We start from the raw sequence: 25,933 nt of genomic DNA on the forward strand, positions 1-25,933 counted from the left end.
GGTTTCCTTGTCCCCCCTCCCCCCCTCCAGGGCACCCCTTCGCTCCCCATCCCGCGACCTGGCTCCTATCCCCAGCACCTTCAGGATGCAGCCCTGGGAGCTCCTAGCTGCCCCTGCCCCATCCAGAAGTCACTCCTCCATCGCTGGGGCCGGGGGAATGGGGGGTGCTGCTGCTCCCGGGAGGAGGGGGTCAGGATGCGACCCAGGGAGCCCCCCTGGCTCAGCGCCCCGTGCCCACCCAGACCAGGGATCAGGGAGCAGTGGGGATGGGAGAGACCCCACGGGGGTCCGGGCGTGTTGGGGTGTGTGGGGGGTGGCTCCCGTCTGAGTGTCCTTGCGAGAGGTGTGCCCGGCACCAAGGCGAGGGCCAGTAGGCGTGGGCATCCTGGGAGGGGTCTGCAGCACCCTCGCCTAGATGGACACCTCATATTCCCTCGTTTCCTGCAAAGAAAACAGACTGCGAGGGGTTGGACACTCACTGGTGCTGTGCGGTTCCCCCCACCCCCATCCTTGGGGACCCGGGAGGGCAAATCCCACGGACAGCCACGGGTTTGAACATCCTGTCCCACACGTGTCCCCCTGGTGGATGTCTCATCCCTGAGTGCAGCCTCTGGGATAAGTCCCGTCTTGCATGCTCTGTGTGATGTGCGTCCTATCCCATGGGTGCCCTCGGGGATGCACATCCCATACATGCTCCCTGAGATGTATGTCCTGTCCCATGCATGCGTGGGCTCTTGGATGCATGTCCCGCCCAGCGTACATCCCCTGGCACACGTAGACCCTTGGATGTTTGGTGCTATGTGTGCACATCCCATCCTATATATGGTGCACATCCCATCCTTTCCATGGTCCTGGGGTGCACATCACGTTCTACCCCTGGTCCCTGGGGTGCACACCCCTGGCTTGTAGGGTGTGGGGGAGGCAGTGCTTACTCCTGTCTCATAGGTGGGGTTGTCAAAAGCTGACTCCACGGTGATGTGATCATAGGGGTGGGATCCAGCAAGGGGCAGCTGTAGGGCTGGCTTCCCCTGCAGCCTGCAGGAGGAGATGGAGATGAAATTGGGCAGGTGGGAGTGGGGCTGGGGGTCCAGAGGAGCAGCAGGCACTCACTTGGAGAAGTAGAGGTAAACGCCTCCGATGAGCAGGGCCACCACCAGCACAGGCAGGAAGATGGCGATGGCCACGTTGGTGCCCTCCAGTGCTGTCCCCGAGGGCACAGCTTTGGCCACGGCTGCCCGGGAGAGTGGGGGCTCAACCCGGTGCTGGCTTCACCCCAAGGTGCCCATCGCACCCCAGCACCCAAAGGTTCCCCAGACCCCTCTTACCATCCAGGTTGCGATTGCTATAAAATTCATCGTAGGAAGCTAGGATGGGGACAAACAACCCAACGTCAGTGGGAAGCACTGGGGGAGATCGGCGTGATACAGGGGCAGAGGGTTTTGCTCACCCGCCTTGCAGATGGGGGGTGAACCACTCCAGCGTGAGGGGTGCCCGGGCAGGCAGCGCAGATTGCCCTCACCCAGCAGTGCCCGCCCTGCGGTGCAGGAGAAGCGCAGCGTGCTGCCCGCCGGGTACAGCCGCCGCTCGGGGCTCTGCCGCCCGCCCGCGGGCACGCCAGGGTTGTGGCATGGCTCGTATGCTTCCGCTGTGGGCAATGGCATGGTGTCGGCACCCACTGCGTGCCACCAGGCGTGGGGCTGTGCACTCGGGATGCCCGACTCACGGATGCATTTGGGCAGGCGGTCGCTCCACTTGGGTCCCCCCGACGCGCGGTCGTGGCAGGTGAGGAGCCCGGCGCCCGCCAGCACGTAGCCCTTATCGCAGACGAAGCGCACGGTGGACCCCACCGGGAATTTGGGGCTGGAGACCACCCTGCGGCTGTGCTCAGCGTCCCCGGGGTCCCGGCAGGTGGTGACTATGGGTTGCAATGACAAGTGGTGACAATGATCGTGGGATGGGGTGGTGGCTGGATGGGACTTGGATGTGTCACCCTGCTCACCCCGCTCGCAGGATGGAAGGTCGCCGCTCCACGTCAGGTCCCAGTGGCACATGAGCAGGTCGGCTCCAGCCAGCTCGAAGCCGGGGTAGCAGTGGAAGGTGACGACGGTGCCGTGCAGCAGCTCGGGCTGCGAGGCCGTCTTCCAGCCGTTGGCAATGTCAGGCAGCTCAGGGCATGTGTCATTGCGGGGCACCTCTGTGGGGACAGCAGGGGGTGAGTGGGGCATGGGAGTGCCAGCAGCCGTCCCCAGCATGGGGCTCACCGGAGAAGTGGATGACAAAGCCCTGCCGATAGGCAAAGACACCGGCACCGGGGTCAGACTGGAACTGGATGGTGACGTCGGCGCTGGAGGCAAAGAGCTTGAAGCGGCCGTGGGCGCCCGTGTACTGTCCCAGGATGCGTGCCGTCAGGTCATCCCCATCGTAGAAGGTGAGGATGTCCCCTGCGCCCAGCCGCAGCCTGCAGCACGTGGAGCACGAGGGTGGAGAATAAACGAGTGTCCCCCCCTGGTGGCCCACGTCCCGTAGGCCCCTGCACTCACACACGGATGTCCAGCATGACGCGCTTATCCTCCTCCACGTGCAGCCCCCAGATGCAGTCCTGGCCTTTGCCGTACGCCTCCGGCCAGTTGGGTGACAGCACCACGCCGGCCGTGTCCATCAGCTCCCCACTGCACACCGCTGCAGGCGCACGCCACAGCACCCACCATGGCAAGCAACCACCTTGGAACCTGGGATCCAGCATCCCCCACTCCCCCCCGCTTGGCCCCCCCAGATCCAGCACCCACCATTGCCTCTGGATCTCATGGTGGTTCTGCCCACCATCATCATCATCCCATGCTGGCTCCACCATCCATGGTGGCCCATTCCCAGCTCCACTCCCTTGGCTCCACCACCCACGTCCCCCCACCTCTGGTGCCCACCACGGCACGCCGGCTCCGTCTCGTTCCACTGCGGGTCGCTGGGGTCAACGCACTCGATGATGGTGGAGCCTTGCTCCAGCGTGTAGCCAGGGTGACAGCTGAACTCCACCGTGGTGCCCACAGGGTACCGTGGGTCGCTGGTTGTGAAGTTCCCATACTTGACGAAGGGCTCATAGCAGTGCCCCTGCTCGAAGGCTGTGGGCACAATTGCTGAGGTCTGTGAGGGCCAGAGGCACGTGGCAATGCCCAGGTGTCCCCCAGTGCCCGTGCCCCGTACCCTCATAGCGCAGTGCCATGCCTGCGGCGGCCCCGCTGCTGTCGGTGGTGAGCTCCACGAAGAAGTGTCGCCCGGTGCTGAGCAGCCCTTCGATGGGCAGGTACTCCACCTCATAGGAATCGTACACTGGAGGTGCCTCCACGTTGTTCCCGTTGCGGATGATGAGCCTGCCCAGGTGCAGCAGGCTCAGGTTCTGCTCTGGCCAGCAGCAGCCAACCTTGTGCACGGCCAATGACGCCCATCCCGAGGCATGGCCATAGTGCCCATCCTCATCTACGACGAGTGATACTTTTCTTGAACATTCTAGGGTATGGCCAACTGTGCCTGCCATTGGGGATGGTCAGTGGCACCCATCCTTCAGCACTGCCAATGGCACATGGTCCCAGCTGTGGCCAACAGCAGCCGTGCCTGGATGTGGCCAATGGTCCCCATCCCCAGGCACAGACAGGAGTACCCATTCATGACTGCAGCCAAGAGCACCCACCTTTGAACACAACCAACGTGCTCCATCCCCACACATAGTGCCCCTGCTCCCCCATTCCCATGCCATGCGGACCCAAACCTGTCATCATCCTCGGCCAGTGAGACTTTCTCAAAGTGGAGGTGCAGGCGGTGGCCCACGGGTGCCTCCAGCAGCCAGTGGCAGGTCAAGTTGTTGCTGTAGTTCCCGGGGAAGCCCGGGGAGACGACTCGTCCCACCGTGGCATTACGGATGGCTCCACCGCACGCCGCTGCAAGACAGGGATTGTCAGGGGGTGCCCAGGTGACACTGACCGCGTCCCCACGCAGAGCTCACCCATGCACTGGGGCTCGCGGGCGCTCCAGAAGGGCCGGGTGGCATTGCGGCACGTGAGCAGGTGGGCACCCTGCAGCTGGTAGCCCGTGGCACAGCGGAACCGGGCGTCCCCACCGGGGTGCAGGCTGCTGACCGAGACGTCACCGAAGGCGGGCCGTGCCGGGAAGGGGCAGCTCAGCAGGTAGGCTGGGGGTGGTTGGCAGTGTCATGGAGGTGGACAGAGCCATCTATACCCCGCTGTGGGGGTCCCACACTAAACACCCTCATTCCCAGCCCCCCTGCATATTGCTGGTGCTGGGGATGCTCGTGCTAACCCACCTCGCTGGTCGGTGCCCATTTTGCTGGTTGGTGCAAAACGGTGCCATGCAGGAAGGGGAACAAGGGGACAGAGAGACCCAAAAAGGTTGGGATCAGCCCAGCTGGTGGCAGCAGCGCCCTGTACCTTGGTACTGGAAGCGGTAGGAGCCGGGGCTGGTGGGCCGGGGGCTCTGGAAGCGCAGGGTGAGCAGGTTGGCAGGGCTGCGGATGACCTGTCCTCGCAGCAGGAAGGACTCGTTGGCCAACACCGCCGGCTCCAGGCCCCCTGTGCTCTCCACGGTCAGCGTCTCCCCGTCTGCCAGGCTGATGTTCTGCACCTTTGGGGACGGTGAGGTGTCACCACGCTGCAGGATTTCCCGCAGTCGATAGCGCGCTGGAGCTCATCGGTGCAGGGCAGCGCCTTTCAAACACGCTTAGCATGGCCATAAATCTCCCAGCAGCACGGAGAGCAGCACAGCCCCACGGCACGGCTGGGCCCACGGCAGCCAGGCGCGTGCTCCAACGCTCCGGAGCAATTTGCTGTTAATGATGTTAATTAAGCAGTGCTGTGCGGTGATGAATGGCGGCACCAGTGAGTGCTGCTCTGCGAGCTGGCGCTGAGCACGGAGTGAGCAGCAACCTTGTGCTGATGCATTCTGCTCACTGTCAGATATTGGCGATGCCAGATTGGGCGAATGCGGTCGTTAATTAGACCCTAGATTGCTGCTTCCTCAGCAGGTGCCAGTCACAGCAGCCGGTGGCCGATGGGTGTTGCACCCAACTCATGCATCCACATCACTGCTGCACAGCCCGAGGGTGAGAGATGACCTGAGCTGGCTCATCTTGGCTCATGGCACAAAGTTGGGGACAAGGAGAGGGACAGGACCCATAGCCATGCATGTGGGACTTGTACCGCTCCCCCAGCAGCTCACCTTGATCTCCACACCGTAGCCAGGGTAGACAGAGATGGTGTAGGTACAGTCCATGCTGCTGTCATACGGGGCACTGGCTGGCTCCGGGGACACCAGCCAACCCTCAGGACCTGCCAGCGTCCGGTTGCATGGTGCTGGTGACAAGGAGAGCCCTGTGTTAGCCCCACATCTCCCAGAATCCCCACCTCCCTCCCCGTGCTCACCTGGTCCCTGCAGTGTGGTGACAGTGGTAGTGGTGATGGTGGAGGTAGTGGTGGTCCCCTCCTCATCCCCAGAGACCCCAGTGGCCCCCAGGGTGGGTGCCTGGCTGGGGGTCGTGGGGCTCGATCCTGACCCCCCAGTAGGGGGCTGTGAGGGGTCAGTGCCCGGTGCGACCCCCCAGGGCTCCTCCCACGGCCCCGAGCGCCCAGCTGGTGTGGTCAGTGGGGCAGTGGGGAAGGCAGCCCTGGGTAAAGCGGGGGCACGTGGTGGGATCCAGGGGGCAGGGGGCCCAGGGTCTGGCCTCAGGGCATCGTCGGGCAGCACAGGGCCAGGCATGGCTGGTGGGAAGGGTGCCTGGGCTAGGTAGTCCTTCTTCAGGAATGCCTCGTGCAGCAGGTCCTCCAGCAGCGGGTGGTGGTTGAGCAGCTTCAGGGTGGGTGCTGTGCTGACAAAGTGCGCCTCGGCCTCGTGCTCGACCGGAGTGGGGAACGCCGTGGGGTCCCCTTCGGCCTCAGCGCTCTCGCCGGTCTTCCTCTCCAGCCCATTGAAGCCTGGGAAGGGAGAGAGCCGAGTGTGATGGGGAGAAGTGCTGCGCCCTCCAGCACAGGTGCTGCACTGTAGAGCGATGCTTGGTTGTCATCCAGTGCTGCATCAAGGAGCGGTGCTCCATCATGAACCGTTTCATCACGGACCAACGCTGCACTGCGCACTGCTGCTGTGTCACAGACCTCTGCTACACCAACACCAGGGACCCATGCAACACTGAGGACTCATGCCGCACCAGTGGCTGATGCTCCATCATGGACCAATTCTTTGGCATGAATTGATGCTGCTCCAGGCACTGGTGCTGTACTGAGGCCCAGCACTTCCCCAAGGGGCCACGTGCTGCCCTGAGCACTGTCACATCCCCACGGATCAATGCTGAGCACAGGGCTGGTGCCACACCACCCAGCACAGCGGTGCTGCCAGGACCCAATGGCCACACAGTGCCGGGAGAGGAGCTGAGCTGTGCCGTGGGGAGGAGATCTGCAGTGGAGGGCTGTCAATAAATCTGATTGCTTTATCGAGGACGCGTTCCTGGGTAAACAGGGGCAGAGCATGGACAGCAAACAAGCACATCGACCACACGCAGCGGGGCTCCGCCGCACCTCAGCGCAGCACGCCCCTCACCAGAGCAGCCCAGGCAATTAACCATGGCTAATTAACTCACAGCTGCACCACGGCTCACGTTAAGGTGTGCTCACCCCTCCTATGAAACCCTCCCCGATGGGGACAGCCCCAACCACAGCTTGTCCCATCTGCAGCACAGAGCCCCATCCCCACGGTGCAGACACACACGGGGACGTCACGGGTCCAACACCGTCATGCCCTGTGTGACACGGAGTGCGAGGGGACACGGTGACACACGGCATCCTGACGCCATGCACAACGCCTCGTGGTGCCACACACCAGCACTGATGACACGATACTGCCAATTACTGGGTAATTACACCGAGCTGTAGCAGGGCAAGGCCCCACGAAGATTAATTACTCTGCAACTGCCACTTTTAAGGGGCTATTAAGAGACGTTATCTCTGGAGAGTGGCATCTGGGGAGCCACCAGGTGCTGCCATCCCCCCGTCTCCACGTCACCGCTGCCACCCCTCTGCCCACACACCAGCTCCAAAAGGGTAACCTGGCCCCCGGCACCACCGGAATTATTTTCTAATAGGATTCATTTATTAGAACATAAAAGTTAATGAGTTTATACTGAAGGGCGCCAAAATCTCTTTCAGGCTTTAACGGCAGATTAAGTGCTCCAGGCCACGTCCTGCGCTGCGTGCCAGACACCACAGCCACCCCACGCAGTGGGTGGGGACACTGGGGTCCCTCACACCCCTATGGTACCACAGGATGCTCCAGGAACCATGGGGTGCTCTGGGTACCGTGGGGTGTCCCGGGTACCACAGAGGTCTCAGGACGTGGGATGTTCCTGACCCCTGGAGCACATGGGGTGCGTGGGTGAAGCCAGCTTGTGCCCAGATGTTGCCACCCATGCCCCTCAAGATTACAGCCTCCACCTCCACGGATGTCTCTAAGCTGCTTATCTCCGCCATAGCTGCGTCCCTCCCATGTCCCTGCAGCAGCCAAGGGGTCGGTGACAGGGCACCGTGCTACCCAGCGGGCTGGCACTCAGGAAAGGGGGACGTGGGGCTGCTACACCTCATGCTGTGCCTGCCAGGACCTGTTGACATGCGGGGCACGTGACCGGGGCCGGGCCGGGGTCCTAATCCGTCACATCAGCTCTGCCGAGTGGGAGTCTATTAACGGCAGCCGCGAGCCGGAGAGATGCTGGAGACTGATCCGTCTGCGGCCCCCCCAGCAGAAATCAATCGCGGCTGGTGTCGCAAATAAATAAATAAGCAGGCACGCCGCCGCCCGGGGAGCGCGGATCGATGCGGGCGGCGAATAAAGCAATAACACAGCACCCAGCAAAGCAGCTGAGACGGGGCGAGCCGCTCCCTGCCCCACGTGTCCTCTTGCTCCGTGCCTCAGTTTCCCCATTCTGAGGACGGCGGTGAGCGTGGGGATGGTGGGGGCAGTCAGGACTAAGGGCAAGGGGCCACGGAAGGCTTGTTTTCCAATTTAAAATCCAATCTGGCTTTGCCCCCGCGGCCGGGGCTGGCTGCTGCGATGAATGAGCTGTCAGGCAGCCGGCGCCGGGTGCTGCGCCCTGTGGTCCCCAGCCACAATCCCATGGTCCCCTGTGCCATCCTGCGGTCCCCACCCACCTGATGGGCACGTGCACTGACACCGGGCTGGGCACGGAGACGTGCTGAGCTGCTGGCAGCTCTCATCTCCTTCACCTGCCTCAGTGTCCCTGGGGATGGGGACGCCCTGGGGGCACGGATGGATAGGGCACAGGGCCGGCACAAGGACAGCTGAGGGCAGAATGCAGGTGGGTGGCATAGGAGCGTGTGCAGCAGGTGGGTGGGCACAGGCCACACCACCCTGGTGGCCCATCATTGTCACCCCACCGCTGGAGAGGTGACAGACAGGAACGGGAGGGGACCCACGAGGTCCTGCCCCAGGGACGCCGTCGCCGAGCGCATCCAGCATCGCGCGGCGTTAATATTCATGGCGGTGCTCGCAGGGAAGCGTTTGACCTTGTGTGTTTTGCCATTCTCCTTGAATAGAACAGTCATTTACCCGCTGACACATGTCACATGTCGCCACAGTCGGTTCCCTGGAGCACCGTGGCCGGGCTGACATCCCAACACAGCCAGCACGCGCCGGGATGCACGGAGCAAGGAGCCTGGGGGCACCGGCAGCACGGCACGGCCCCCTCCTCCTTTAGTGGCCCCACATTGGGGCCATCAACGGGCGGGGGCCTTGGGGAACCGGGCGCCTCACACCTTGGTGCCCCCGTGCCTCTCGCAGTCCCCACGCCCCTGCTCTGTGTAATCCCTCTTCCCCGCTCTCCCTGCGGAGCTAATGCATTTGTACAGCAATTTCCATGAGCAGCGGCGGTGATAAATTGCATGTCTGCTGCTATTTCGGACCTGATCGCTGTCGCCACGCGCGCCGCCGGAGCCAGCCAGCCTTGCAGCGGTGCTCCCCCCCCCCACACTCCCAACGGCCCCGAACGGCCCCGCAGCCGCGTGCGGAGATCCCTGGAGCAGCCCCCAGTGCCACCCCGGGCTGGGGCCATCCCCATCCTGTTGTGTGCTCGGGGCTGCAAGCAGTAGCACCGGGCTTTTGTGTGAGCGATGGTTTCTGCTCAGGGAGAGCAGAACCATCCCCCCCTCTTCCCCCCCCCCCCCCACGTCTCCCCTTCTGCTGCCAGCAACAAGAATTGCAATCTGGTGAAGAAGAGCGTGAGCGCTGCTGGCTGGGCTCTGCATTCAGCTGCTTAGCTGAGACAGCCTCCCCACAGCCCAGCCCCAAACCCACAGCCCAACCCACAGCACAACCCCAGCCCCACAGACACTGAGCTGCTAGGACACCAAACCCACCCTGGGGTCTCCCACACAACCCCATCCCCCAGAAACACCCTTTGTCCCCCCACAACCACCCCACACACCACCCAGAGCCCCTTCACCACTCTGTTTGTATAGGGTCTATGCTAATAGGACATCCACCCGGGGCTGATGCTACAGCCACCCCCAGGAGACCCAGTGGGGACAGCCACTGCCCACCCTACAGGCACAGCTCCCACCTGCTGCCAGCAGATCTGGCATTTCGAGCACCTCTCTCCATTTTCACAGGGTCGCAGCGGCGCTCTCGCAGCTGATTAATATTTGATCCCTTCAGCACAGCTCGTTACTGCATTTAAATTATATCTGTAATAACCCCCACCGGCACGGCGAGCATGTGGGGCTGCCTTCTGCAGGCTGGACGTGTCCCCAACGCCTGCCAAAGGGACCTCATAGCACGTCCCTTTGGGGACCGTGGCAGCTGGGAGCTGGAGCTGCCCTGATTCCCCTGGGGATGCTGTGGGACGGTGCCATGGAGCAGTGCTGCTGCCCCATCTCCTGCAGCGGTGGGAGGAAGGGAGGCTGCTGCCTGTTACTGGAGAGAATCCATTACCTCCCTGGTTATAGGCAGCTTTCAAAGGCAATCTTTCAATTGTGCGCATTTAAAGAATTGATTGGAAGCTAAATTATCCTCTCCTGCCGGATCCACAGGAGACACAACTGCATCTGCCTTCCGGGGTGTCTGTGAGCAGGGTCCCAGCCCACCCTGCAGCCCCACACCGACGTGGGGGGTCCTGCAGCACCACGAGGGGGTCCCGCTGCTCCATACCCAGCCCCATTGCCCTTGCCATGCCCTTGGTGGCACCCCGGTTCCCACACCAGGACGAATCCATCCCAGTGCCAACAACAGGGGCATGGCCTGTGGCCATGAGCTTCCTGAGTAAGCGGGGACGGCCCCGTGGGGCACCCCTGCCCTGCTTTAAGAGCATTATCCAGATAATCCTGGCCTGGCGGCACGGCACTGACGAACTCCTCTGAGGCACGCAGGGGATGGGCACGTGCTCAGTTAATTACCGAAGCAGATGCTTGCTTGCTTCCCTGACCCACTCCTTGAACGCAGAGCCCCAACTGCAGACCTGGTGTCCCCCAGGTGTGCTGTCCCCGTGGGAAATGTGTGTACTGCTGAGTGCAGGTGGGGAAGTGGAGCTCATGGGGGCACCACCAGGTGCTGTGGCCTCAGCCACGCCATCTCCCTTTGCTCCTGGGACGCCAGGATGCAAGGTGCCATGCCCTACAGCTTCATTCCCTTGCTGCAGAGGCACTGTGGAGCTGCTCCAATAGGCACCAGGGGTCAGGAATGGGGGAGCAGAGCCACAGCAGAAAACAGGACACCCCACAGTGTGGTAAGGGCTGGTGACAGCACTGCCATTGCTCTGAAGCATCGCCACAGTCCTCTGGCCTGGTTGAGGAACCTGAGAGCCCCACGACCACATCACAACGCCCTGTCCCCAACACAACACGACCCCATCATCAAGTCAAGGCCACACCGAGTGAGGCAGCACTGCACCGAGGTCAGTGCTGGGCTGGGGCTGCACCTGGTGGGGAATGGGGGCCGAGCCCCCTGCATAGCTCCTGGCCCTGGTACTGTGCATGGGGCATGGGTTGGGTGCAGCCCCAATGTTCCCAGCCCTTAGAAGAGCTCAGCACCTCTCAGGGCATCCCTACCTCTAATGCTCTAGGAAATACACATGCAGAGTTTAATTAACTTTATTGATATTCAGAAATTAGGGGACTGACTAGAGGTAATTGCTCATTAGAAATCATTAAACTGACACAGCAAGCAGCAGCCTCCCTCCGGGGAATCCTGCCCTGCCCAAGGCCCTACTCCCAGGACACATCCATCCCAAAGGACCCAGAGATCTGGAGACACTGCCCCCCACCATCCCTACTGCCCCACAACAGGGTGTGCCGCAGCGTTGCCCCACTTTTTGCCATGGGAGGGGGATATATGGGAGATGCTTTAAAGAAGACAGCATTGCCATCAGCTCTGGTGGCAGAGAGAGCCGGGAATAGCAGTGGGCACAGGGCCACGGCGTCCTTCCCATCTCCGCTCGGCAGCCAGATGGGGAGTTTATGTAACTCCCTGCACGGCTGCTCCCTGCAGCTCTGCTCAGCCTGCATCCCATCGCCCCGCTTCCCAACGGGGCCGGACCCCAGCGTGCTCCCCACCCCTCACACCGTATCACCGTGGCAAACCAAAGCCCCCACAAACCGGTCCCCCGTTGCTGCTTTATGGGGTAAGGCACGGGGGCTGCCCATAACACACACCCCGTTGAGTCGAGGGGATGCGGGTGTTGGCTGCCCTCCTTGGGAAGAGCCAACGCTCGCCCTTCCCTACAGCACTCCAAAATCAGAGGGCTCAGCACTGCAAAGCCCCACGCACCACCAACCCCAACCCCAACGCAGGGTCCGCATGGAGAGAGTGCATCCCAGTGGGGTGCAGCCTAATGGGGTTTAGGGGTTCAGGTGTCGAGCTGTGCCCCCAGTAGGGTCCCCCCCATCCCGGTAACGCCTCGGGGGGAGCTCTCAGCAGAGCTCACCGGGGGCGGCATTGCACCAACGGGGCTGCAAAGCTCTGCGCGCCCCCGCGCCACCGGGAAACGGGCGTGGGAAGGAGGGGGGGTGGGGGGAGAAATTATTGCTACCGTGTGCGGCGGGGGGAGGGGGCAGAAAGATGATTTTTGGGGTGGGGGGGGGAAGGACAGAGAAGGGGTGAGTGCAAGTTGGCAAAGTTTGGCAGAGAAAGGGTCGCGGGGGGAGGGCGAAAGGAGAAGGAGGGTGGGGGGAAGCGGGGAGGGGGAGGGGTCCATGGGTTGGGGTATAGAGGTGTGGGTGTAGAGGGGGAGGGGGGGGAAGGGGGGTCGCGCTTACCGTGCGCGGGGGCGCGGAGCAGCGCGGCGAGCAGCGGCAGCAGCAGCGCGGGCGGCGGCGCGGAGCCCATGGCCGGCGGCGTTCAGCACCACGGACAGCTCCGCGCTGCGGGCACGGCCGCGCCGTAACGCTCCGAGTGCGGCGCCCGCCAATCCCGGGGCCGCGCGGCTGCGGTTGGGTTGGGGGGGGGGGGGGGATGGAGGAGGGGTGAAGGAGGAGGGGGGGGGGGGATCCTCCCTGCCCGCTCCCGCCCCCACCTCCGCTCCCAGCCCTCCTCCCTGCCCGCCGTAATGCTCCGAGTGCGGCGCGCGTGAAAGCTTGCCGGCTGGAGAACGGGGGGCTCCTCCCCGCACTTCTCCCCCCTCCCCCCCCCCCCCCCCCCCCAGCCCTGCCCAGCGCCGTAATGCTGCGAGTGCTGCGCAGTAAGAACCTTGGGAGGGGAAGGAGTGGGGAAGGGGCGACCCCACACACCCCTCCGCAAAATCTCTGTGACTCCTGTGGATGGAAGCCTCAGTGGCACCCCCACCTGCCCTTCTCCAGCTCTAAATATCCCCGATTAGCGCTGGTCTCGTCGTACCAAGCAGAGGAGCCTGGCTCAGGGCACAGCCCCACCCCTATGAGCAGCAGTCACGCCCTGCACCCCATATCCCTCCCTAAAATGTCCACAACCCTCGTGTCTGCGGATGTCCGAGGTGGAAGCCTCAATGATTCCCCCTTCCCCTGCTTCCCATGCCTAAATAACCCCAATTAGGGCTGGGCTCATTATACCCGAGTAGAGGAACCTGGCTCAGGAGCAGCTCACTCATTCCCCCACCCCATTCACTCCCCCACCCCATTCACTCCCCACGGGCAGTGATCCATCCTGCACCCCATCCCCACAGCTCCCATTGCAGCCCAGAGGGACTCATCCCCACTGCAGGCAGATGGCGTTGGCACCGACGTGGATCTGCTGGGCGGTTCTTGTGTGCCTTAAAAAATAATATCACTCACTCTCATTGTCTCATCCCCCCCTCCTTCTGCACGGCAGCCCAGATGGCCACGGCTCACCGTGCTCACAGCGTGCTGAGATGGGCAGGGGGAAAACACAGCCCTCGGGCCATCGTGGGGAGCTGATTCTGTGCATTACATCCAGGAGAGGAAAGCCCCTTGCATAGGGATGGCAGCCCGGGGTTGGCACGGGGTAGGGTCCCTCTGTGGCCGCGGTGGTCCCGCTGCAGTGCGGGTGGGAGCGATGCGCTTCCAGAGCTAAACCCACAACTTTGATCCGTCGGTAGCTCCATAAATGTTTAATGCACTGCACTCCCACTCGGGCTCGGGAGATGTGCGTTTTGAGGCCAAACTGATGTTCCTAATATGATGATATTCAAATAATTGTAATCTTTCCGACGCTTCCCCAGGATGCAAACAAAGCAAACGTGCATCGTGCCGCGTGGAGGGCAAACGAGGGCGAGCACAGGTGGAGGGATCCCAGCACCCTACTGCTCTGTGGGCATCTCCCCAGCACTCCGAGCGGGGTGAGCATGGCATGACCCAGCAGGAAGCACTTGGCCTTTGGGAAACGCCAATGGGCAGCATGGCATGCAATGCATGCGCTGCTTCAGGGTGCAGGAGAACCCCAAAGCCTTTTGGGGTCATCTGTGCCATGACAGCAGTGGCTGGGGCTGGCCACCACAGCTGGAGGGGTCGGCCATGCTGTGGTGGGTGTCCCCAGCTGTCCCCGTGCTGCCCCGGGGCTGCGTCGGAGCCTTCCCGAAGCACGATCCCATTAACGCGGGAGAAGAGCTCAATTTTTCCCGTTTAACATTTCATGGATAATTAATTAATTCCTCATGTTCCTGGAGCAAAGCAGAAGCAGGTACTGCTGTTCAAAGGATGGGCTGAAACCCCGGGAAATCGCTGAATTTATTCATGGCATAAAAGCGAGGGCGGGCACGCTGCGGTAATGGGGCCACGCAGCCCCGGGCACCCACAGCACAGCGAGCACTGGGAAGGGGCTCCCGCCCCACGTCTCTGTGAAGATCAGTATTCAGCATTTCCTAATCGTGGCCATTAGTCGGTGAATAACACCGTCTGCCCCATTCTGTTTGAAATTAATTCCCCTCGTTAGCGGGCGCGCCGCGCAGGGTGCCCGTAGAAACCCAACCACTGAGCAGCCCGACCCCACATCCCTCCCCAGATCCCCATCCCATGAGACCATGCGGGCACCCGGCCCTAAATCACCGCTATCTCCCAACGGGGAGAAGAAATAAAAGGAGATGGCAGCCAAATAGTTTATGGGCCACAAATCACAGCAGAGGGAGAAAGCTGTGTTTCCCTGCGCTCGGGCGGACTCTGCCCCATCCCTCCCCCTTGGCCTGGCTCCCGGCGTCACGAGGACGGGATGGGGACAGACATGGCTGCTCCGGGACAGCCCCGCTGTGCTTCCTACGATGCCATCGTCATCGGGGCCGGCATCCAGGGCTCCTTTGCTGCGTACCACCTGGCGCTGCGTCACAGGGACACGCTGCTGCTGGAGCAGGTACTGACATCCCCAGCCTCGCCGTGTCCCCAGCCCTGATGCAGAGGGACAAGGACATGGCTGCCCTGTGTGACATGCTGTGGTGTTCCAGTGCCAGGCCACTGGTGTCCTTCGTGCCAGGATCCAGTGCCCCCAGTGCCAACACCCCTCTGTCCCCAAAGCCAACACCCCAAAGCTCCCAGTGCCAACATTTCCCTGTCCCCAGTGCCAGGCCCCAAGCCTTGTGGGGCCAGCTGACACCTGGAGGCCGCAGCCACCCACCCCCATGTCCCTGTGCCCCACAGTTCTTCCTGCCCCACTCTCGGGGCAGCTCTCACGGGCAGAGCCGCATCATACGCAGCGCGTACCCGCAGGAGCACTACGCCCGGATGATGCCCCACAGCTTCCACCTCTGGCAGCAGCTGGAGGACGAGGCAGGCACCCCACTCTACAGGTGATGGGGACGGGGAGCCCGAGGGAATGGGGCTGGGGCTGCGGGCAGGAAGCTGAGGGCTGTGGGTAATTGATGGGGCTCTGTAAGGGAAGAGCTATTAAGGAAATAAGCGTGTAAACGATTCCTGCAGTGGGGTCAGGGCTAACGTGCCATCCATCGTCCCCAGCACAGCGTCATCCAGGCACTGCTCTGCCACCTCCCCAGCCAAGGGGGAGGCACAGGAGGGGATGTGTGAAATGGGATAGGGGATGTGGGACATGGGGTAGGGGACAAGGAACATGGGATTGAGGATATGGTTTGAGGGATGGGACATGGGATATGGGATAGAGGACATGGGATAGGGGATGTGGGATATGGGATAAGCAACGTGGGATAGGGAACATGGGATGGGGGACATGGGACATGAAACGAGGGACATGTTTGCCACGGATATGAGTGCTGGGTGCAGGCGGACAGGGCTGGTGGTGCTGGGCCCGGCGGGTGACCCCGAGCTGGAGGGCTGCCGGCGCAGCTTGGGACCCGGTGACATCCTGGATGAGGGGACGCTGACACAGCGCTTCCTGGGGCTCCATCCCCGTCGTGGAGATGTGGCCCTGTGGGACGGCAGCGGCGGCGTGCTGCAGGCAGACCGAGCTCTGCGGGCAGTGCAGGTGGGTGCCAACATGGGGACAAGGATCGGGACAGGACGGTGTCCCATCCCCATGTCCCCTTCCCTCACAGGACGCATTTCGCCGGCGCGGGGGCACAGTGCGTGATGGGGAGAAGGTTCTGCGCATCGATCCCGGAGCGGTGCTCACCGTCACCACCACTGCCGGGGTGTACCGGGCTCCCCGGCTCATCATCACCGCCGGCGCGTGGACCAACGCCGTGGTGGCACCGCTGGGCCTCCACCTGCCCCTGCAGGTAAGGGCTGGTGGCCACAGGGGGTGGCACGGCCACGGGCACGGCTCACTTGTGGCCCCCAGCCCCTGCGCATCGACGTGTGCTACTGGAAGGAGAAGGAGCCCGGCAGCTGCAGCGCGGTCACCCCCTGCTTCATCGCCACGGGGCTGCCCTACGCTCCCCATGGGATATATGGGCTGCCCGCCCTCGAGTACCCCGGGCTGGTCAAGGTGAGTATGGCACGGTGGTGGTGGTGGCAACGCGGTGTCCCTTCTGTTTGTCCCCACTGAGCGCTGTCCCCAGGTGTGCTACCACTATGGCAGCCCCACCGACCCCGAGGAGCGGGACCGGACTCTCCCAGGCTCCCCCCGTCCCCACGTTGCCCTCCTGAGCAACTTCATCAGCAGTTACCTGCCTGGGCTGGAGACACAGCCGGCCGTGATGGAGAGCTGCCTCTACACGGTGAGACTGACAGCCCCAGTGCCCCACTGTGGGTCCCGGCTGTGCCCCCAACCCCACCCCCTCACCCCATGGCTCCCCCAGAACACTCCAGATGAAGACTTCATCCTGGACCGGCACCCCAAGTACAACAACATCATCATTGGGGCTGGCTTCTCAGGTAGGTACTGGCTCCCCAGGGGTACCCTGGATGTGACTGCAACCCCAACCCCTCCTTCTCTGCAGGCCATGGGTTCAAGTTGGCCCCAGTGGTGGGGCAGCTGCTGTGCGAGCTGAGCCTGGGTGAGAAGCCATCCCACTGCATGGCCCCGTTCGCCATCAGCCGCTTCCCAGGTGTGCTCTGTGCCTCCCTGTAGGTGCATGCTCCCAGCTGTGCCCACACAGCATCACAGTGCCCTGTAGTGCATCCCTACACCCCAAAGTGCCACCACTCCCAACTCCTTGCAGCCTAATGTCCCCATAGCCTGCCATCCTGGAACCCCGCATCCCTCCATCACCATATGCCCCCACCCAGCACCTCAGCATCCCTGCAGCTGAACCCCACATCACAGCATCCTCTACATCCCACACCCCAGCACCTCCCTGTATTCCTGCATCCTGACATCCCTATATCCCAGTCCCCTACATCCCACCCTCCCAGCGCTCTGCTCCCCTGCATCCTCACATCCCAACACTCCCGCACCCCTTTATCCTGGCTCCCCACATTCCTGCATGTTCACATCCAGACATTCTCATCCCCTGCATCCTCCCATCCCAGCACCTCTGCACCTCTGTACCCCGGTCCTCTGCATCCCAGCATCCTGGCACCCCCATTCCCTGATCCCCCACTCCCCTGTGTCCCCACTGCCCCACGCCACGTGCCAGCCCAGCTCAGCCAAGCCCCCATTCCCTGGAAGCACACGAAGATGCTCCGCCATCACCACGGAGCCGGAGCAGCGCGGGGAGACACACTCGCTTAGGAGTCAAGTTAAATGTTTTAATGTTAAATGTGCCATTTTATTATCATTAGATCGCTCCCACTTAATGAAAGCGCATTAGCGCAGCGTGGCTTTAACGGCGCCGAGCACAGAGCTCAGCCCATTTGTTTTGAGATGTCAGGGAGAGGGATGGGAACTGTCTGCTCTGTGGGGGCTGGGGGGTGCGAGGGGTCCCCACGACACCAGCAGCCAGCAGGGCCCCCCCGTGGGAGTGGGGAGGGCACCGTGCTCATCCCTCCGTGCACCCCATATCCTCGCTGGGGCCCTGCACAGCACATAAAACCCACCCCTAAAACCAAACCTCCCTCCTCCCCCCACCCCAAATCGGGGCACGCAGAGCAGCTGTCACCAGCCAGAAATGACGTTTCTTTATTTTCGGATGGAAAGGAGTGGGGTAAGGAAGGGCTGCACAGCTGTAGTGCAAAACAACCGGTGGGGTGGGGGGCAGTGGGGGAGGCAACAGCCCACGGGGGACCCCACCCCCACGTCCCCTTTGTGGCTGCGGGGCCTGGCCGGAGACGTCTTTGGCTCAACTAAACGGGGATGAGGAGCATGGAGGGGGAAAGGGGTGTCCAGGGGGGGTATTTTAACTTATAAAATAAGGAGACAGCAGGCACTGAGGAGGAACCGATGGAGCCGCCGAGGACAGGTGGGGTGGGAGGGGTGGGAGGGGTGGGCCGCCCCCCCTGAGCGAGGGACGGGGATGGCAGCGTGTCCCTCCCCCTCTCTTCACCGTGCCAAAAAGAAATAGTGGCTGCCCCGGGGGGGTCCCGAGGAGCCCAGCGTGTCGGGGCCGTGGGGAGGGCGGCGGGGGCTACGCGGGGGTCTCGGCGGCGCGGCTCTCTGTCTCGCCGTCACTGGTGGGGCTGTGGGACGAGCGCTCCGTGCTTTCCGTGGCGTCCAGCTCCTCGTCCCATCGGTCGTAGGAGAAGGGTTTCCGGCTGCCCGGGGGGCTGTGGGGAGAAAGAGGGGTTAGGGGATGAACCGCTGTCCCGATGCATCGAGGCTGCGTTGTCTCCTCTGCGTTGTTCATGAGAAATGGGGTCGTGGCCCTCCTGTTGGGATGAGCTCTGCACTGGGGGAGCAGCACTGAGGGGTGGCGATCCCAAAAAGCATTGGGTTTGGGCTCAAATGGGCGCTCAGCCACGGCTGCACCCACTGTTCTGGATGGAGACGTGTCCCAGCCCTGTGCCAGCACCCGGCAAGGTGACATCTCAGACACGGGCTGGGACGGTGATCCAACAGCGTCCCCAAGGAACTCCTCCTCCTCCTCCTCCAGCCCTTTTCCTACAGAAGCCATAGGAAATGACAGAACCCACTCACCACTTACTGCCACGACGGCGGCGAGCCGACCGCAGCCCCACTCCCATAGGGACAGGGCACAGGACACACCCCTGCAGCGACCACACCGATAATCATCCAACCCCACCTACTCACCCGTATGGCCCCACGTCCGCACCCCGCAGCGGGTGCTGTTAGTACCGCGCTCCTCCCGGAGCCTCAGCCCCATCTGCCCACCCCAAATTTCCACCAGAGATCCACGCAGCCGCTCCGGGATGGGATGAACACCTCTTGGAGTCCAACCCCACGGCACAAGGACGGAGCGGCGGTCCCAGCACCGTGCGGCCGCGGCGGGGACGCTCGGAGCGCTGTCCGGGCACGGTTAGGGTTAGTGGCACACACGGAGCTCATGCTGCAGGCACACACCGCTCCCACCTCCTGCCTCAGTCGCTCTCGGGCCGGTACAGGTACTTCATCATCAGGCTGTCCACCTGCTTCTTGCGCCGCTTCTCCTCCTTCCTGGCCCGCTCGGGGCGCACCGGCTCCTCGCCCCCCGCCGCCCGCGGGCCCTTCTTCACACTGGAGGTGCTCCGGTAGGACACGGTGGAACCGGAGGAGGAATCGGAGGAGGAATCGGAACCCGACTCGGAGGATGACTTTTTCTTCTTCTTTTTGGATTTCTTTTTGGATTTCTTGGATTTTTTCTTGGAGCTCTTCCTCTTGCGCTCCTCCTCTTCCTCCGAGGAGGACGATGACTCCGAGGAAGAGCTGCTGCGGCGCCGGCCGGAGCGCCGGGACGGACGCGACACCTCGAGGGCGGACGCGGAGCGGCGGAGGCTGCCGGGGCGCTCGGTGGTCCCCAGCGGGGCCGCGCTGCGCACGCTGCGCCCGTCGTCCCCGGAATCGGGGCTGGAGCGGCCCCCGAGCCGCGGAGAGCGGTAGCTCAGCACCTCCTGGATGGCGGCCTCCAGGTCGGGGTCGAGGTAGGAGCGGTGCCCCACCGGGCGGGCGTCCCCGGGGGGACCGTCCTCGGAGGCCGCGCTGCGGGGCCGCGGGGGCACGGAGAAGCTGCGGCCCAGGGGGGGCTGCCCGCGGGACGCATCGTCCGCCTCATCCAGGAGGGAGCGGGCGAGCGAAAGCCGCGAATCGGGGCGACCGTCGGCACCGCTGCGCCGGCTGCGCAGGCTGCCAGGGCTGGAGAGGGCGAAGCTCAGCACCGAGCATCCCTCGTCCCCTTCATCTCCATCCTCCGGCGCTCGCCACGAGGCCGACGAGGCTCTGCTCACCGGGGCGGAGGCGACCGAGCCCTTCTCCCCATCCGCAGCCGACAGCGACCAGCGCTTGCCCAGCCCCTGCCGGGCGCGGCCGCTGGCGTCGGCGAAGGCGCGGGCGATGACGGCCGCCCGGTCCTCGTGCTCTGTGCCCCGAGCCCGGCGGGCAGCGCGCTCCGGGGACACCGCCCGCTCACTCAGAGCGCTGAACAGCGTCTGCTCGTCCCCGTGGCCGCCTATGGAGTCCTTCAGGCTCGGCCGCTTCCTATAGCTCAGGCTGCTCAACACCGACACCGGGCGCTCCTCGCCCTCGGGGGCATCCGTGGGGGCTGACCTGGGGGGGGGGCACGGCGCGACCCGGGGGGGGGGAGGGGAGAGAACATCGTGAACGGGGAACGCACACGGTGGAGTTATTGGCGTCAGCGAAAAACGGCTCCATGCGAACGAAGGTATTGTTCCACCCCATCACTTTGATTCTCCTTTAAAGTGCTCCGTTCAATTTATCTCACTGTCAGCTACCTGCAGCCGCTGCGTTTGATTCCCGGCTTCAGAAAACTGGAATTATCTCCAATAACAAAATGTTTTACATCTGCACCGCTGAATAAATTAAACCAATTAAGAGAAAACAGCTCAGATCTTTCCCCCTGCTCAGCAGAAGGCGGGAGAGCCCCCCGGGACGCCCAAATCCCTGCCAGGAAATTGGGTTTGGATGAAAGCAATCTGTGCTCATCAGGAGAGAGCTCTCCCCAATGGCTGCAGGACACGAGCGGGACCACGTGGTCCCCAGGAGGGCTACGACACCGGGATGGTGACGTGGGGATGGAGGTGCGATGGAGGGCTGAGTGATGGAGGGATGTGGCAGAGCTGCCTATGAGAAAGGATGGAATCTATCACTGCTACCCATCTGGGGCACACAGAGCCAGGATGCTGGGGAATCAGGGATATCCCCACGTGTGTGTGTGGTGCTGGGGATGTGCCAGCACTTGGGCACACACGTCCCCAGCAGTGACTGAGCTGCTCTTCAGTTTCACCCTTCCCCTGGCACCATGTGCAACGCCCAGGCCTCGCCAGGCCACCAGCACCCAGACCTGCACCCACCTGCTGCTGCCCTTGAGGCTGCCGTCATCTGAGAGCGCTTTGGAGGAGCCTTTGTTCTTGGACAACCATGACTTCACCCCATCCACACGGTCCTCCAGCTCCGAGTCCACATCCGAATCTCCATCACTGGTGGAAGAAAGACAGCGCTGAGCAGCGGGGACACGGCACCAGGGATGTGTGACACTGTGCCAGCTCCACGCGTCCTCCCCAGCCCCATCTCTCTGCCCCACTCCATCTCAAGGCACCTCATGCTCTGCGACCCCACAGTCCCAAACCCCCCACCCAGGAGGATGTGGGCTCGGTGCTGGGCACAGTAATAGAGCCAGAAAATCAAGCACGAGGCGGAGAACCACGCGGGGCATAGCTCCAGAAACACGGGGGATGCTGAGCTCACGGAGAAGGAATAAGTGGGTTCATTTTATAGGCTGCCATCAAGTGCAGAATTACCACAAGGAAGAGCTATGTTGATGTCCCTGGGTAAACAGGAGTTTAGCAAGCAGAACAGAAACGACTCCGGCACGGCGGGCGTGCGGGCAGATTTACGGCCCCACCGTGACGGAGAGCCCCTGATTTATGGGCACACATAAAAAAAGCCCTATCTGCCTTAAAACATCTAATTTATAAGGGCCGCTGGTAACCGTATTGATTGCCTTTAGCACGAAGGTGCAGTCTGCATTGCAAAATCCATTTCTCCACGTTAGGAGCGTCCCGGTGTAAATCTCCGCTAACACCCGGCGGCGTGCGGCTCTCATTAGGGTGACTGTGTCCCCCCCTGACCCCACCGGGCTCCCATCCTAAAGGGCCACTCCATCTGCATGGCTGGAGGCTCAGCCCCTGCTGGATGGGCCGTTAAGGTCCCTAAATATGAATCCTCCTTGTTACAAAGCCATGAGCTGCGCTCCGTCACGCGCATCTCCCTCCCCTGCAATATATCCAGGATTTAAAAATAAATACAATCAAATAAACACCACCTCCCCCTCCCCCCCCGGCCCTGAAAACCCCATAAAACAAACTCTGGGGTGCTGTTAGCACATGCGGAACTGGGCCAGCAGCATGCGGGGGCCCCGGCCCCGGGGGGGTGAGCAGGGTTAGGGGATGGGGGAGAAGGAAAGAGGAGGTCCTCACAGTTTACTCTTTCTTTTCTGATACTTTGCCACCATGTCCTGCAAACTGGGAGGGGGTGGGTGGGGAGAAACATAACAGAATGAAATCAAACGAAATTAAAATTAAAATAGAACTTAAAAAAAAAAAAAAAGGAAATGAAGTCGGGCAGGGGGATGAATGGGGAACAAATCAAAGGGGATGAGGTGGGGAGGGGGAAGGTTTGGCTGCTCTGAGCCCTTCTGCAGGGCTGGGCTGGCTTCCAGCGCCCCGAGACCCCACGCTGCCCCTAATCCTGGGGTTCCCCCAGCTGCTCCCAGGTTTTGTGGCTGGGGATGTGCCTGCAGGTGAAGCTGCACCAGGCTGCGGGTGGAGGGAGGGGTGGGCAGGTGGGTGTGTGTGCAGTGCATGGATGGGTGGAGGCGTGGGTGGATGGATGGATGATGGATGGGTGGATGGATGCAAAGATGGACGGATGATGGATGGATGGATGGATGGATGATGGGTGGGTGGATGGATGGGTGCAATGGATGCATAGATGGATGGACAGTATCCTGCCAGGAGAACCGAGGATCCCGTGGTGTTTCAGAAGTGGCGAGGAGAAGCAGTGAGCCCAGGTGATGTGCCCCATGCAGGAGCCAGCTCCGGGCACACTCACCTGTTGATGAGGTCCTCGTTGCTGTCACTCTCCATCTCATCCTCGATGGCAGCCTGCAGGTCCCCGATGCGTTTGAAGGCCAGCTTCAGGTCTGACTGCAGGCTCTGGTTGGCAGCTTCCAGGCTCTCAAGGTCCATCTCCTGTGGGAACAAAGTGGGGTGAGCACAGTGCATGGGGAAGGGGAAACCAAATCTGTGGGTGCTCAGCAGTGATGCCCTCACCAGCTCGTGCTTCTTGCGGCTGGCTTCTGCCTCCTTCTTGGCCAGCTCTCCCATCTCCTCCTTGACATCACGGAGCTGCCTCTGCAGCCGCTTGTTCTGCTCCTTCTCCCTGCTCTCAGCGGCCGCTCGCTGGTCCCGCTCCTCCGTCAGCTTCTCCATGTTCTCCTTCAGCCGTGTGGCCAGGCTCTGCGGAGCAGTGAGTGCTCTGCCCGTGCACCCATGCATCCATCCATCCACGCACCCACCACCCAAGCAGAGCTCTGCCCCCACCCTGCAGAAACACCCACCCACTGTGCCCCTCTCACGAGGACGGATGGATCCCAACCCCATGAATTTACACGAGGGGATAGGAAAGAGGCGGGGAGGAGGGAGGGGGGGGATGAGAAACCACCCCCCTGAGGCTGGGGAAGGGGGTAGAACAATTGCAGGAGCTTTGGTGAATTGGAAAAATAGATTTAACTTTGTGTGAAGTAATTACAGCATGTAATGTAGGGAAAAAATAGCTTCCATTCCCCGCCAGCCGCCGAGCCAGCCGCTGCATATTTATGGCCCCGGCAGAGAGAGCGGGGAGGGAAATAACAGCTAGGAAAATATTAAGAGGAGAGCTAAGCTGCTCAGTTCCCCCGGCAGAGAGCTGCAGAGGCAGAATATAAAGCAGGCTGCGTTTAGCGGGGCCGGGAGAGTCTATAATTTCACTAAGTCAATGCGGGGAAATAGCAGCACTTTGCCAGGCCGGGCGGTGGATTACGGTTATCAGTGGCACTGCGCCGTGTTGGGGGCCCGGGGAAGGCAGTGCCCCCGGGGCTGTGGTCACAGTGCTGTGACACCTCCGTGGGGAGTGGGGATGCGTCCGGAAGGGAGAGGACAGTGCCCACCTCCAGGCGCTTGACTTGTGTCCGCTCGAACTCCAGCCTGGTCTCCAGCTCGCGGATCTTGGCCTCCTGCCTGCTCACCAGTGACTTGTCCACCATGGACTGCTCCAGGAACTCCAGCTGGCTCTGCAGCCCTTGCAGCTGCGGGCAGGAAAGCTCAGTGCCTGCATCCTGCCCTCCCCAACTGTGCCCCGCTCTGGGGACAGCTCCCAGGATGCTGGGGGCGTGCCCCCACCCCAGCTTGGCTCCCCACCTTCTCCTGCAGCTCCTGCTTCTCCTTGCTGACCTCCTCCAGCTGTGCCTGGAGGTCGTTCATCTGTGCCAGGTCGCGGGATGCCTGCGAGACGAGCGGGGCTGTTAGCAGGGCAGGGAGGGGAGCGGTGTTAAGGGGTGTGGGTGTCTGTCCTCACCTGGGCCACTGCTGCTTTGTGCTTCTTCATCAGCTCGTTCATGTCCTCCTGGTCCTCCTCCAGGCGGCTCTGCACCTCGTTCTTCTCCCGCTGCAGCCGGCTTAGCTGCTCTTCCAGCTGGGGGGAAAGAGCATCTCTCACTGCATCTCCACAACCCACCCTGCCCAGCTGAACCCCCAAGGAAGCGGGCACGGCGTGGGCAGGGGTTTTCCCATGGGCATGTACCCCCCACAGGGGGCACAGCCCCGTAATGTCCTACCGCTGCTTTGGCTTTGGAGAGGTCATCAATCTGCAGGTGGAGGTCTTCAATCTCCACCTCCATGGACTTGCGGGCTTTGACAGCGGCTGCACAGGTGAACTCGGACTCCTCGAGCTGTGGGAACACGGCTCAGCACCCAGCCAGGGTGCACGGGGACACCCCCAGCCCCTCGGGGCCACGCACCTGGTTCTTGAGCTGGGCGATCTCCCTCTTGCTGGGAGCATTGTTCTTCAGGTGGTCCAGCATGATCTGTGCATCAGCTAGCAGTGCCTTCGTCCTCTTCAGGTCACGGCGTAGGCGCTTCTCTGTCTCGAAGTCCCTCTGGTTGGCCTGCAGCAGGGGGGCTGTGCCATGCTCTGTGCCACACCAACCCCCCCTCGGCGTGCCCTGTGTCCTACCTGCTCACTGACTGCAGACAGTTTGCTCTCCAGCTCCCGCTTCTCTCTCAGCACCTTCTGCTTGTCTTCGTACTCCTCCTCCAGCTGCATCTCCATCTGCTTCAGCTGTGGTGAGAACCATCAAGTCAGAGAATCACAGAATCACAGAAACCACAGAACCACAGAATCGAAGAACCATAAAATCCCAGAATCTAGGAGCATCAAATCACAGAGAGGTTGGATTGCAAGGGATCCCAGAGCCCATCCAGCCCCGACCCTCTGCCATGGGCGGGTTGCTACACATGGGGTTGTTCAGTGCCCCACTGTGGCCTTGGGCACCTCAAGGGATGGAGCACCCATGGGTGTGGGCAGTGCCTGTGCTGCAGCCTCACCGACACCTGAGTAAAGAAGTTTCCCCCAATATTTAGCCTAAATCTTCCCTCTTTAACAGAAATCATAGAATCTTTATGATTCAAAAAGACCTCTAAGATCATCAAGTCCAACCACTGACCCATCACCACCACGCCCACTACAGCAGGACACAGCTCGTGCCCAGCTTGGCGTGACCCTGGGTGAGCCCGGCTGGGGCCGTGGTGCCCGGATGCTGTGTGTGCCACGTCGTGCCCCGGGGACGCCGATGACCTGCCGGGCCAGACGCCGTGACTCCCATTTGTGCAATGTGCACGCGATGCCCAGGACCGGTCGGACCTGCCGTGCTGCTGGAGCTGGGCAGCGGGCGTGTGGGATCCGAGCGCTGCGTGACCACGGCCCCGGCATCTCCTGGGATGTGTCCCGGCCCCGACAG

At 62.2% G+C, this 25,933-nt stretch overlaps 3 protein-coding genes across 11 annotated transcripts in view; 1 reads left to right on the forward strand and 2 right to left on the reverse strand.

Annotated features, from left to right (window-relative positions):
• Positions 1-49: 49 nt before the first annotated feature.
• On the reverse strand, positions 50-12,392 carry SEZ6 (seizure related 6 homolog). The gene is made up of 17 exons (XM_065732195.1): positions 12,312-12,392; positions 5,427-5,975; positions 5,224-5,357; positions 4,437-4,629; positions 3,995-4,180; positions 3,761-3,929; positions 3,199-3,365; positions 2,922-3,116; positions 2,541-2,679; positions 2,262-2,458; positions 2,000-2,194; positions 1,724-1,915; positions 1,448-1,645; positions 1,326-1,364; positions 1,111-1,231; positions 933-1,035; positions 50-457 (listed from the first exon to the last, which is right to left on the reverse strand). The coding sequence occupies exons 1-17, from the start codon at positions 12,379-12,381 to the stop codon at positions 425-427; spliced, it is 2,880 nt and encodes a 959-aa protein (XP_065588267.1). The 5' UTR covers positions 12,382-12,392; the 3' UTR covers positions 50-424.
• A 2,285-nt stretch (positions 12,393-14,677) lies between these two features.
• Positions 14,678-17,378, forward strand: PIPOX (pipecolic acid and sarcosine oxidase). Of its 3 annotated transcripts, none has more exons than XM_065731964.1 (8): positions 14,678-14,829; positions 15,114-15,262; positions 15,711-15,912; positions 15,983-16,165; positions 16,228-16,374; positions 16,448-16,606; positions 16,688-16,763; positions 16,829-17,378. In XM_065731964.1, exons 1-8 carry the CDS (start codon positions 14,692-14,694, stop codon positions 16,957-16,959), a joined length of 1,185 nt encoding a protein of 394 aa, XP_065588036.1. In that variant the 5' UTR covers positions 14,678-14,691; the 3' UTR covers positions 16,960-17,378. The 3 variants fall into 3 exon arrangements, with proteins under 3 accessions (XP_065588036.1, XP_065588037.1, XP_065588038.1); XM_065731965.1 differs by having other exon boundaries at positions 16,258-16,374; XM_065731966.1 differs by having other exon boundaries at positions 15,183-15,262.
• Positions 17,379-18,445: 1,067 nt separating this feature from the next.
• The window catches only part of MYO18A (myosin XVIIIA), a 28,408-nt gene continuing 20,920 nt past the window's right edge, over positions 18,446-25,933 (reverse strand). For 6 of the 7 annotated variants that reach the window (XM_065731944.1, XM_065731943.1, XM_065731946.1 and 3 more), the window contains 12 exons: positions 25,150-25,254; positions 24,935-25,081; positions 24,752-24,865; positions 24,493-24,609; positions 24,336-24,419; positions 24,086-24,223; positions 23,211-23,396; positions 22,990-23,129; positions 22,356-22,400; positions 21,231-21,356; positions 19,297-20,466; positions 18,446-18,533 (listed from right to left, as the gene is read on the reverse strand). In XM_065731944.1, the coding sequence (XP_065588016.1) occupies positions 19,305-20,466; positions 21,231-21,356; positions 22,356-22,400; positions 22,990-23,129; positions 23,211-23,396; positions 24,086-24,223; positions 24,336-24,419; positions 24,493-24,609; positions 24,752-24,865; positions 24,935-25,081; positions 25,150-25,254 (2,364 nt within the window). In that variant the 3' untranslated portion in view covers positions 18,446-18,533; positions 19,297-19,304. The remainder of the gene's footprint in view (positions 18,534-19,296; positions 20,467-21,230; positions 21,357-22,355; positions 22,401-22,989; positions 23,130-23,210; positions 23,397-24,085; positions 24,224-24,335; positions 24,420-24,492; positions 24,610-24,751; positions 24,866-24,934; positions 25,082-25,149; positions 25,255-25,933) is intronic. The other variant, XM_065731945.1, reaches the window with a different exon arrangement.

This window comes from Cyrtonyx montezumae, unplaced genomic scaffold (genome assembly GCF_038088225.1).
Source record: "Cyrtonyx montezumae isolate F1298 unplaced genomic scaffold, pur_monq_1.0 scaffold_15, whole genome shotgun sequence".
Classification (NCBI taxonomy): Eukaryota; Metazoa; Chordata; class Aves; order Galliformes; family Odontophoridae; genus Cyrtonyx; species Cyrtonyx montezumae.

Excerpts from the sequence above, each read along its gene's own strand:
- SEZ6 (XM_065732195.1), bottom strand. The coding sequence starts at position 12,381 with ATGGGCTCCGCGCCGCCGCCCGCGCTGCTGCTGCCGCTGCTCGCCGCG. Across the intron at positions 3,366-3,760 it reads CTGGCCGAGGATGATGACAG|GCTCATCATCCGCAACGGGA; the intron begins GTTTGGGTCCGC and ends GCACCTGGGCAG. Across the intron at positions 3,117-3,198 it reads CATGGCACTGCGCTATGAGG|CCTTCGAGCAGGGGCACTGC; the intron begins GTACGGGGCACG and ends TTGTGCCCACAG.
- PIPOX (XM_065731964.1), top strand. The coding sequence starts at position 14,692 with ATGGGGACAGACATGGCTGCTCCGGGACAGCCCCGCTGTGCTTCCTAC. Across the intron at positions 16,607-16,687 it reads TGGAGAGCTGCCTCTACACG|AACACTCCAGATGAAGACTT; the intron begins GTGAGACTGACA and ends TGGCTCCCCCAG. Across the intron at positions 16,764-16,828 it reads CATTGGGGCTGGCTTCTCAG|GCCATGGGTTCAAGTTGGCC; the intron begins GTAGGTACTGGC and ends CCTTCTCTGCAG.